This window comes from Chiroxiphia lanceolata, chromosome 3 (assembly GCF_009829145.1).
Source record: "Chiroxiphia lanceolata isolate bChiLan1 chromosome 3, bChiLan1.pri, whole genome shotgun sequence".
Classification (NCBI taxonomy): Eukaryota; Metazoa; Chordata; class Aves; order Passeriformes; family Pipridae; genus Chiroxiphia; species Chiroxiphia lanceolata.
Window position 1 is genome coordinate 30,989,709 of NC_045639.1, and position 13,080 is coordinate 31,002,788.

A 13,080-nucleotide genomic window follows, 5' to 3' on the forward strand; every position below is an offset into this window, starting at 1 on the left:
TCACATGATTCTTCATGACAGATCTCATGCAGAAGCCATAACTTCAGCTTGGCAATGACCTAACTTCTCACTACTAATACTAGCACTGTGAGAGATTATCTGTCTATATCCTACATGTAGAAATAAAGGCACCAAAATGACCCAAAGTAGGTAAAATTTAGTCTCAATGCCAACATCAGCTGTCTATACTGTATCTTCAATCAGGGAAAGTAAATATACTCCAAACAGTTTTCTACTCAATACTTAGCATTTCAAGGGGAGGATTTGCAGAACACTATCACAATCATTAGATGTAAATCAAACCAATTACTCGTGCATATCTTGTTTTCACAAAGATTAACTGAAAGAAGAATGTATTTACGAAATTATGTTTAACATAATTCCATAATTAGTTCTCAGATGAACTATCTGCCATAGTAATCCTTAGATATATATGTTTCTGTCAGCAAAGCAACAATACTTATTTTCATTTGGCATTCGCCAGATATGGTTACTACCCTTTACTATTAAACTAAAACCACACAGCTAAATATCATGCAAAACCTAAGTCCTTGATCCCCACAAAACACATACCTGAGTCGCAAGATCTTTTGGTTGGTGTGGTTAACGAGGCATGAGCTGTACCTGTGCATGGCCCACCTGGAAACAGAGAATCATATGTCTCAAAATATCACCTATATTTAGCATTTAAAACTACATCGTGATTATACTTAGCAACATAAAACATTGAGGAGCATTTGTCTTTGGAAAGCACATATGGAAGTATTCAACTACTCAATATTTCTTTCCCAGTCAAATATGAATATGTCTTGCACTGAAAAAAGATAGATGAAAAGTTGGGACAAAGTTATACTTTACAAATACTTCAAGAGGCATTTCTAGGAAAATACACACTACAATTGCAATGCTAGAAATGTACCTAACTAACTGAGTAACGAGAGGGACAAAGTGATCACTTCTCTGATGTCAACAGGAACCTTGCAGCTGATTCCAGCGAGATAACACCTTCCAATTTTATCTTGTCCTCGTTATGTGTTCTAAGTGTGGTACAAGCATATCTTAGCAACCTCTTTCCATGTTTTAGGTTTTTCAGCTCTGGACTCTTGCCCACTCGTATTGGTATCTGTTTGGTAGCAAATTGCTTTCTGGCTTTTTCCTTAACATGCATCATCGTTGAGGAGTTCTCCAGAGATCTTGTTAAAATAGCAACCAATTGAGCGTACTCAGTGACTTGCAGTAAATATAAATAAATAAACTCCATGTAGGGAAGCCAAGACAAATCGACAGTAACATTACCAGAGGTAATAACACATCATAGCTTTGAAAACTGGATATTATAAATTAGATGATGCTAGAGAGCCTGAAATTGAGTTAGATCTACTAGAGTTTGGCTATCAAAATACCAATAATCAAGTTTGCACTGAACTGTTCGTGATATAGTAGTACTTTGCAGGTAATACAACAGAGCTTAGTATGACAGGATAACCTTAACATAAGTCTTCATGCCCTGAAAAATACTTTTTCCTTTATATTTTTTTCAGTCATGTCATATCTGGAAAGCAGCACTTAAAAAAAAGAAAATAAATTTCTGCAATTGGGAGGAAAATATGTTAGGAAATTACTTTGGCGTATTTGATTTCAACGAAATGCACTTAGGAACAGCATTTTACACTTCCCATTTTCCAGAGAAGAACCCGTATATTTTTGAGTTTTTTGTTCTCCCAAAAAGTCCCTCTGGCAACATGCACCGTTTCACAACTGCAACAGGTAATCTTTTAAAAGGTGGTTGCAAAGGCCAGCAAGCCAGTGCTTGGCCTGCAGGTAAACACTAAGGCCGCTCATAAGGGCCTGGCCTGAGGTTAAGTGAAGTATCAGGACATGGAGAAACTACTGAACGTGACATAAGAAATTGCTCTTCGTGACATGCAACAGCATAAGCAGTTGGCAGATGCCACAGACAGTATTGCAAGGCACGGTTAGATTTTGGAGGCTTGTAAGGAGGGAGCTGGTGAGAAATGGTTGAACTCCACAGGTAAGCGGAGGGGAGTGGTAGGGACCTCTCTGCAGGCTCAAGTCTGCATATGAGAAGAGCAAAGCTTGTTTGTGCAGTGAGGAGGACTGGGAGTCCTGGGGCAAATGCCTTTCCTACCCAACAATAAAGCATCCTGAATGGATGGCTCAAGCATCTTGGTATCACCAAGGTGGTGCCCTCTTCAGGCCTGATAGCACTGGCAAGCAACAACTGCTTCACAACAACCAGAAATGGTCAAGTAAGCTGAAATAATTTTTTATAACATAACTTTTTCTAGGCTAGAATATAAAAACAATGAAAATATTATCTTAATCTATGTTAGTAATACTATTATAAAAGGCTCAAAAATGCCTGGTCTAGGGTTTGGTGCATTTGGGAAGAAAATCAGTACTGGAACAGAAGCCTTACCAAGTTTTCTACTGAAACCTTTTGAATATCTAAAAGGTTACAGAGCAGGTCTGTTAAGTCAGTCTCAACTTTCAAAGACCAAGTATTCGGTTTCAATATGGAATTTGTGTAAACAATATATACAATAGGGTATGGAATTTCAATGAACTGACTTTAGATCACAGCTGCCTCATAAGATGCAGCAGCTCCTCTGTAAATAATTTTAGTTACGTTCTCCCAATTTTCACTGAATAGACAGTGAGAGGCATCATCACTGTGGACTAACAAATAAGACTAATCCTTGTAATTACTGTACAGTAAATATTTACACTAGCTGATACTTTCAGCATCCAGCTAAATGTAAGAACTTCATTTCTCACTCTCTAAAGTACAATAAGTTGGTATGTATTCTGCACTTCCCTGTGTCAGAGTTTTTCTATTATTTATTCTTCCTTCATTAGGTATTGCTTTCATACAGCTTTGATTTGTATAGCACAGCACCAGAGTTTCAACAAAGAATATCTTGGGATTTGCATGCACGTACACTAGTGCCTAATAACCAGCGAAGGCAGCACGTACTTTGCAGCATTTCCTTCTGCTACTCTTTGCTCCACCATTAAAAATGTCATGCATAATTCAGTACTATGGGCTTGACTGTGCAATTCTGTGTGGAAGCCACTATGCTGAATCTTTTGGTATACATAACTGCTAATTCAGGCATCTTTGTACTGTTTGAAACAGGGCAGTATATTTCTCACAGCTTTGATAAAAATTCTGCATGTGAGAAAGGGAAGTCAGATAACAACAGAACACCAGTCCTTCTTGGCTATTCACAAAGGTAGGCTTATAACTTCGCATGATTCAGGACATATATGCATCTTCACTGCCAAAAAAATAAGTTTTTCTAGGGTCTTTAACTGTGCTACATTAAACACTTCAGTGCACAGTGAAAGGCCATACATGTCTAGCTTCAAATATAACCCACTGGGCTGTAAGACTTCTCAGCACAAAAAAGAGATTAAAATGGTAGAGATATCTTTTTACTCTATATCCAATTAACAGATTAAACAACAGCTTCTGCTCCTATTTTTCCCAGTGTATGGTTTTTGACATTTGCAACTCCTCTTTCAAAGAACAGCAGCCACTGCCCAGTGATAATGCAATCCTAAAAGCTGATTAAAAATATAAAAATACTAAAAGCTACTGAAGAAATTAGAAGAATTGTGAGAAGCCTCAGGTTTGCAAATTCAAACACAGAATTAATAAAGGATAAAACAGGATCTTTTAACTTGAACCTTATCATATATTAATATAAAAGGTCTTATTAATGTAGCAGCTATGTTTTGGGTTTATGATATCCACAGCTTTCTGTAACTTCCTGTTAAATTGTACTCAAAATATATCAATTTGGAAAAACAGGTTCAAATCCAATTTCTCTAGCTAGCTAGCTGTCCAAAAAATTTTATATATTGCTTGTATTTCTGTAGAGACATTAGTATTGCTATTATTTACTATTACAAATTACTACAACCTCTATATGTTTAAATTTTTAGACTGCTCTTCTGCATTGTGCACCTCCCTTCCTGAACAACATTAACAATTGCCAAGTAGCATCTGTCCTGAGGACATACCCTGAGTCAGGGTAACTTCTTCTCTCCCCTTCCTAAGGCCTTTGTAAAGTGAAGTGACTCCACTCAGTTAGAACCTCCCATGCAGGAAAAAAGTTAAATAGCAGGGCAGCCCCCCTTTTCTTGCTGTTCGAGGAAGAGCCCAGAGTACACACATCAAGTGGATTTGAACAGCACTTGGAAGCACTTACTAAGCAGAGAAAGAAATGCAGAACGTAGTGAAACCAAGTTTGTACAAGAGTACAAAGTCTAAATTACAGCAATACATTGAAACAATTTCAGATACCACAAAAACTGCAAACCAGATAATGAACAAACATGAAAAAAATAAGTGAAGGAGCCTGAAGCCCAGTAACACTTGATCCCAGGAACGTAAGGATACATGAACTCCACTCTGAGCTTTTGGTATTGTGATGGTTCCTTCCTAGGTAAAGTACACTGACTCCTTGCATGCAACGGGCTGGAGGAGGTTAATAAGTCAGAGCTGAATTTCCTTGGACAGCAGTGTTTTAGCCAGGAAAGGAAAAAGGTCATGGCTATTTGCAATACAGGAAAGAATCCATCTTGGGAAACCTGTCCAAACCAGTAATCTAGTTGTGTATTTCATGAATTGGTAGAGACATAATCTAATTAATCTACACGATTGAGTTTGAAGATAGTCATTGATTACAAACACCAATACATAAACAAGAAGGAACATAAATCTTTAAATTCAGTCTGCACAGACAGAACACGCTACCGTTAAGGAAAAAAGGCAAAAGAACTTTATAACACTTAAGAATTGCTTATTTGCTGCAGAATGGGTAAGCTGCATGATAATTTCAGTGATGTCATTACTAAACAGATAAGAAAGAGGATTATATTACATAAAAATATATATTTTTTAAAATCTGGTTTTACAAACCTGCCTTTATGTACTTTTGGGGACTTTTATCTACATGCAGCTTTTGAAGGAAATGAAACCTGGACTGCTTTGTTGCTGAATAGATGGTAAATTTAACAACTATAATGAAGTACAGGGAGATAGGATTTAGATTCCACCTTCTTCCCTGCTATTGTCTCAACCCTGTCACCTGCTTTTTTTCTCAGTCTCCTCTCTTGTAAAACAGACATTATACTTTCCTACTTTATAGGTGTAAGTTGAAGTGTAAAAATGTGCTTTTGAAACGAGCAGTTAAATTACATTTTTATAAATAATTTTTATGTAACCTCAATAGCTGTGCAGCTCTAACCCACATTTTTCTTATGTGACTGTGTTTCTGCTTCATATTCCATGGGGTCCTTTCACTTTAATAAATGACACCCTAGAACACACTGTCTACTCTGCAGTGTGAAGCGACTATAAATCAGAAGGAACAATTAACAGTGGTACTATTCCACTAGTCTTCATTATGTTTCAAAATTACCATGCCACAGACGTGGAAAGAACTGTTCATTTCATAAATCTATGTGCCAGATCTTTGCTTATGATGTTAGAAAACCCAGAAATGTTCTTTAAATGAAATTCAGACTGTAGGGAATAGATTGAAACTTACAGAAAGATCTACATCCACGAAAAGATGATGAAGATGACACTTCTAGATAATATTTTATTCAAATTTCTAACTTTCTGTATGTTTTGTACTGGCACCTAATACTAGTAGCATCTCTCAAAAGACAAATAGCCCACAACTCAATATGGTTTTATATTTAAAAGCATTCTTGCAAATTCCTAGAGAAAAAGTGCTTGCATTGATACTAACAGATATGTATTTTGTGATAAATATTAAAAAACACAGGTTCAATGACAATCCAATAAAAAATCTCAATTAGTTAATTTTAATATTAAAAACAGTACCAAAACATTATTTGTTAATAGCTTCTAATGAAAACAAGGCTAAAAAAAATCCCAGAAAATGTAAAACAACTTTTACGATTCTCTAACTTAATAAAAGACAAAGCCTGAGAAAATAGCTGGTTCTTATTCTGTGGCACAGAAACCCAAAGATGTCTGTAATAGCAAAAAAAAAGTCAGATGCATATTCTATATTAGAGATGTGTCCGCTCTTGCTCTGATACAAAACTGACTACATTGAAAAAGAACACATGATAATCTTGTAAGCTGATAAAGAAAACTAGAATTATTCATCATCACCATCACCCAGTCACAGCTTTCTCGACTCTGTCTGAGTACAAGTTTAATTTAAAACTAAATCATATCTATCTATCTGGTAGGCTAGTTTTGTAACTCAGCATAATTTTACCAGTTAATGCATTCTTTTGAATCAGAGAAAAACGTACAAATTGGTATGAGAATAAATCAGGTTAGCAATAAAACAAATAGTTTTCTACAACCAGTTGTGACAAGCAAGATAAAAATAGGCAGCTAGCTTGGTCTGTTTATACATTTAATACTTTACAGAACTAGGTATGCATGTAACTTTCAGAGATGAGCCAGAAAACAAAGTTTCCCATAGACAGAATTAGGAAAAAAACCCCAAACAAAACACACAAAAACACAAAACATACCAAAACAAAAAAGACAGGATGCACAAAACTGACTCTACTGCAATAAGCAACTGAATTTTCGAAGTTGGGGCATTTAGAAAAGTATGCAATGAATGGCATTCAAAACCATCTGTCATTTTAAAAATCTCTGTCCTTACTTTAAAGGCCCAAATCTCAGTTAAGGATATCATCATAATAATTCAAAATATGAAGTTTTTTCAGAGCATACATAGGAAAGCTGTTATCTATGACTCTACTAACAAACTCAGGCAAAATGCAAAAACTGTGAAGTTGTTATAAATTGCCAGAAACCTTTTGCATTGTGTCAGAGAGAAGGCCATTCAACAAGAAAGAAATAAAGAACACACCTGTTTATCCATTTTTCATAAAGTTAGGTTGAAAAAACTGGCATTTCTTTTTATTCTATTCCACAGACAGAAAAAATATCATTATATTTCTAGTTCTATAGCCTATGTGACTTTTTACACAGTCATGCTTCAACAAGCAATGAAATTCAGAGTATGAACAGCAGGTGCAGTAGAAAAAACAATCTCTCACCTTTCTTTTATAGAAGCCTAGTGCATCTTTGTCTCAGATGCAGTATGCTTAATGTACATAAAGTAACTGCAATAAAAAAACTTCAAAACTGGGGGTATATTAGTACTTCCAGCAAATGCAAATATTTAATAAAACAAACAACTGAAAATCATTCTTCAAACTTATCTTGCAAAATTAAATATTTGAGATAAATTAAAAATGTTTTAAACACTTAGTTTGATGAGCAATGTTTTGAATTCTGGAGGGTATACAAAAACTAGTCAAAATTTCAGTCATGAAATAATTTTGTATTTGGGCATCTAAAATTCAGCACACACAGAGGTAAGGTGTGGTCAGTGATCATCACCTTCTTTCTGGGCTGAAATCTCCAGTGTATTTTCTGATATTCACAGCAATAGCTCAGATCTTTGTTTATCTTCTTTTAAATTCTTCAATGTAGAAATGAAGAGCATTTAACTGTTCTAGAAACATCAGATATTCCTTTTGTCCTTTTTCAATTCTGGTTCTTGCTATTCAAGGAGGCCAAGAAAAGTTAAGCACATAATTAAAATAAAATCCTGTCAACCCAAGATAAAAACTACTGAAATACCAAATCTAATCAAGGTGCTAGAGTCACTGTTCTTCACATTGACATTTCTCCTGTCACATAACACCAGAGTTAGTTTCAAATCTGCACAGGACTAGCTTTAGCTCTACTCACATAGTGACAGAAAAATAATGTGACAGCCCCAAAGAAAGCAGTGAAGGTCTGAAACTAAGCAAAATTATTCCATGTGCAGTGTGACCTTTTCTTTACCAAGATACATAGAACCTTGCTTAATAAGCTTAAGAGTGGTGGTGGCTGAAGGTAGGGACAGAGAGAAACAAGGGCTATTGTCAAATCCATTTTTTCCTGTCTGCTAAAAATAGTCAAAAACCTTGCCCATCCAATAAGAAAAGGAAATATTTGACAGAGCAACTGGCTGATATGGTGACTGATGCAGAAATAACTACCCTTAGGACCTCCTAAATGAAAGGAGAAGATGGAAGGGAAAAAATGAGAATAGATGAAACTTATCTGCACATAAAGCAGCAGAAGAACAAAAGTTAGACTTATTTAACCACCTGTTAAGAAAAAGATAATTAAAAACTGTGCAAATCTAGACGTAGTAGAGATACACCAACATCGACATACTCTTTGTCTGCAAGTTTACTTCAGAAAATTGACTGCACCTGATGAGACCTGAAGGTTCTGGATAGAAACAATCAACTCAAGAATTATATGTAGGGGCAAAAAAAAAAAAAGAATTTCATAGACTATTCCTCCCCCAATTGCAACAGCATTTTTTAAAAATCAGTGATCAGTAATATTTCATTAAAAAAACCCCACATAGGAAGGAGGGGGAAAAAAGTACTGATGTTGCATCACTGTCTCTGGGCATAAATCTTTATTACATTTTCACTGATTGTAAATATAAGATTGAGAACTATCTTTTGCCTACTAGGGGGAGATATATTAATTGGCAAAGCAACCACTGCAATAGGTTACTCTTCAGAACTGAGGGTGGTGGGAGAAGGAAAGCCACTACAAACTAGGCATGTATGTAAGACACTCAGGAATGCAAATGTAACTTGCACATAAAATCAAAACAGTAACAAAAAACCACAGAAATACTTGCGATTGTTAAACTGAACTCTTGCAAAGTACAGTCCAAGGAACTTTTCTCCTGTATCATTCATTCTGTGCTGAAAAAAGAAATGGCTACTTAAAAGCAAGTACAAAAAACCTTCACTTCCTCTTGCACAGAATATGTATCTTATCCACAGGAGATTTCTATGGTTCTCTTCAGTTGTCATAACATGAATTAATTTGCCTAAATGATTTGCTGCAATTTTATCCACTCTTTTTACCCTATGGACTCAAGTACTGTTGCAAATACCTCCCTTCAAAATCTTGAAAAGAAAAAGAGGGGTGTGGAATGCACCATGAGAATCCTTCATGAGTAGTCCAATTTTTCCACACTTTGATAGGGATTACATAATGATCCCATACATTGGTTTCTGGTGAATTACCACAATTCTATTCAGAACAAAACACAGCTGTACATCTTCACATGGCAGTGCAAAATATGAATCTTTGAAGAACACAGTGAGAACAAGAGTAGTGTGTGCTTTATAGAACATGCTGCAAAATAAATAACGTTGTACAGAAAAAAACACCTTCAAATTAAAATCAAAAAGACATTTAAAATTTGGACATTCTTCATTACAGAAAGAACCTTGTACATAGAGACCATTATCTATCAGAAAAGCTCCATCTGTGTATAATTATTTCTGGTAAATGATATTAAGCATCATTAAAGTGAGGATGTGAGAGAAGACAGAGAGAGCTCAAGCTGTAAATAAATCTTTCTACTGTATTTCACTTAAAAACACCCCATCAGGAAGTCATAAAGAGGGGTTTTTTTATAGGTAATATTTTCAAATGCTCTGCAGGCTGTGCTGCCTAATATCCATCATGTTCAGTGCATGTTCACAGGCTTGCAGCAATTCAGGACGAAGGACACTATTTAATTTCACTCTCATCCCTGTAATCACCTTCTCACTTACCAAGTCCTTCCCATCCACAAGAGAGATACTTTGTTGTAATGCAATTTAATTTCTACCTGAACAAATTTTCAGAAAACCTGACCCAGTAAGCATTAGAGGAGCACCCAGTAACACTAAATAGTAGATCCTGGTCAGTAAGCCTGTGAAAGCCAAACGTGTTGCTGAAGCATAATGTGTTTTCCTGAATTCTCCAGGAAGGTTGTTTTAAGGCCTTGTTTTTACAGCAGGCTACAGGTTTCCCCTGAAGAAGCACTGGACAGAAGGAAGAGATGAAGGGTGGTCAGCAGCAACTGTGTATGTGAAGGAGAGACAAGAGTTACATGGCAAGTTTAGTCTTACTACAAGAAGTACTATCAGATCATTCACATTTGAACACTGTTGTATCTCTGACAATATTCTCAAAGAGAAAACAATATCTCAGTTTAAAAATTTTACTTTAGTTAGTCTAATAAACTACTGCAATCCCAAAATCATATTTTATGCTTTGTCCACAGCCAATCTGCATAAGTAAAAGCTCTTCAGACCTGTAAAGAGAATAAATACTTCGGCAATTCAGCAAAATCATCCCATGCAAATAGTTAACACAACTGAAAGCAAGTATATTGAAGATTTTTTAGTCCTAGTGCTTTGTCAGCATTGTTATTTCCAGCAGTTGTCTCAATGTTGAAGAACCAGAGTCACTTTTGCAAATTTCCTACTGAAAAACCAGCATTTTTTTGCAATGTGTATATCTATTTACCGGCCACAACCTAAAGTATACTCAGCTCAAGAGGGTTTCTCTCCATAGAGCACTTTCTAAAATAAAGCTACAATTGAAGGAAAATGAAACTACAAACTACACCTTGAAGCTTAGGTTGTAGAATGCAGATTTTAAAACTCAATGTATTAGATACAGGATGAACTTATATAAAGGTTTTGAATAATTTAAAAGACAATTTTGTCTCACTGTGTTTACTAATTTTTACCATCCTAACTTACCTTTGGGGAGAATTTTTGCCTGACAGTTCAATATAAAAGAAAGATGGGTCGTGAAAGAATAGATGAATTACCACATAAAACAACTTTTATGCAAGCAGCACCTCAGACAAACATGCGTTACAGCCAGTGTTATGTGCAACTGCAGTAATTAAAAATCAACATGTTTAAAAGTCAAATTTCACAAGATACTGGTGTTTACGCTAGAATATATATATGAATTTACCAGCAACGTGAGGAGTTTCTCAAAATTAAATTGTATACGGCAGTTCAAATGGCCATAAAATTAGTTAAAAACCTCTATGATTAGTTTGTTCTTTGGTTAAAGTCATCAGTGTCTATTTTGTGAATAGCTTCTAACCTGTTCCTTCACCCCAAAAGTCAGGCTGTTTACTTCCAAAGGGAGTCAGTGAAACCCAAACCTGAGAACAAAGCAAAATGTTTATGCCTCCTTCCCTTTCACTTACATTCCTCTTTGCTCGGTGAAGTTACATTCAGTTCTGTCAAAAGCTGCTGGTTGGAATTAGCGGCCTGCGTGGTTAGAGAGGTATTGCTGTTGTCACTGTTCATTTCTCCAGAGAACAAATCTGACTGGTTGTTGCTTGTGCTGGGAGTAGAGTCATCGTCTGGCTGTTTCTTCTGGAAATCTATCAAAACCAAGATTTCATATGTCATCCCACTTGCTCAATCTAATCATCAAATTTTACGTGAAAGAACCCCCCCCAACATAACAAAAGTAACCCCAAAACACTGCCAGAGGTATAATCATTCTGATAATTTGTGTATCTCATACAACACAAAGGGTAGCCTTTAAGTTTTTACTTCAGATATAAACCAGCTCAGAAGTTACTTGCTGAAGAAAACAGCTTCAGAACTACACAAACGTCTTGTTTCCCCAGCCTTTCAAAAGTACTCAAAGTTACCACAGCACACAGTATCATTTTTAAAAGGATTCACACAAAACATGTACAGAAGCATAAAGGGGCAAACATCCAATGAAGGAAGAATCAAGGCATGTAACACAGCACTAAGGAAATGTTACACTTCTCACTGCCACTACATAAAATCCCACCAGTAACGGTTCTGGTGAAGCCAGTGTAGACAGCTATAGTTCCAGCTTAGCATGGGGGAGCTGGTGAGGGATTGCCTTTGCATCACTGGTTTGAGGGGGATTTGGGGGTAATGTGTGTCTGTGACATGCGTGTTGGGGTGTTTCCTCCTTCCTTTGCTCACTCCAACATTGGTATTAAAAGCTGCTCATTGGTCTATGAGCAGAGAATCAGGTATAGAAAATAAATGACTAAAATACATTAAAGCAATGTATAAATGATTTGGCTTCAAAGTTTTCCTTTTTTTCTGTTGGTCAGTAAGTGCTAAGTCACAGTGGTCTCCCAACTGCCCCCATAGTCCAAATTCAATGTCTTTGACAGATACCATGCTCAGGCCTACCTTGCCTCCAAAGCGGATTCAGGTTTGAGGGGAAATATTTTCAAGGGGAAATATTTTCAAGTGCGAATCCCCCACTGAAAGCTTTTTCTCAAACCCACAGTCTTAATACCTGATTGATCATAGCATAGGTCTCAGTTCCTACCACCTACACTACTGGATTTGAGTCTGGCACACTCTGCCTCTGGAGAGCAGCCCTCTCAGCCAAGCAGATTTTGGGTTGTTTAACATCCAGTTTTCTCCCAATGCAAAGGCATCTCTTCCTTGTAAAGAAACAGCTGAAGTGCATCACCTCTTGATATTCCAAAATACTTTTTTTGTAAATGACATATAAAGGTAAAACTTATTCAATACCCAAATAAATAAATCAATCAGTATTTGATTGCTCATTACTATATCATGGCAGAGAGAAAAACAGAGCAGTCTATAAATATTTGCAGATGATGATGTGTTAGAAACACAGGTTGCCAACATGACTCACTGGGATTGGGAAGCATTACAGTCAAACAGTCCCTAAATGCCGATTTAGGATTTAAGTGATTTGCCAGAAAAAATAAGCTATAATTTCTGCTGTGGAAGAGTCAGCCAGAAGTCCAGATTGGAGAGGAAGAAGCTCAAAGCCAGGGAGGTGGAGAAGGAGAAGAAGAAAGACGAGGAGGAAGAGGAGGAGGAGGAGGAGGAGGAAGAAGCAAGTGGCAGGTAGGATATCATCCACCTTCACAATCCAGTTCTGAAAAACCAGTGGGATGCTTTTTGTCAGGGACAAGTTACTGGACCCAGAAAGATGTCCTACTCGGGGCTCACTAGTTATCAACAAAATTTCACCCAAATTTGGCTCATGGATATTATTTGTGTGTTTGTGCAATCAAGAAAGCTTCAAGCACTTGAGATTCTGCACCAGCCACGATCAGGCAGCTGCAGCAGTTGTAGGAGTTCAGAGCTGTTATACAGCAGCAAATCCACCATGGCTGTGAAATG

At 36.6% G+C, this 13,080-nt stretch overlaps 1 protein-coding gene across 3 annotated transcripts in view; it reads right to left on the bottom strand.

Moving 5' to 3' along the window:
• The window catches only part of ZFAND3 (zinc finger AN1-type containing 3), a 136,978-nt gene that overhangs the window by 38,209 nt on the left and 85,689 nt on the right, over positions 1-13,080 (bottom strand). For 2 of the 3 annotated variants that reach the window (XM_032684448.1, XM_032684446.1), the window contains exons 4-5: positions 11,124-11,303; positions 574-639 (exon numbers count right to left, since the gene is read on the bottom strand). In XM_032684448.1, the coding sequence (XP_032540339.1) occupies positions 574-639; positions 11,124-11,303 (246 nt within the window). The remainder of the gene's footprint in view (positions 1-573; positions 640-11,123; positions 11,304-13,080) is intronic. The other variant, XM_032684447.1, reaches the window with a different exon arrangement.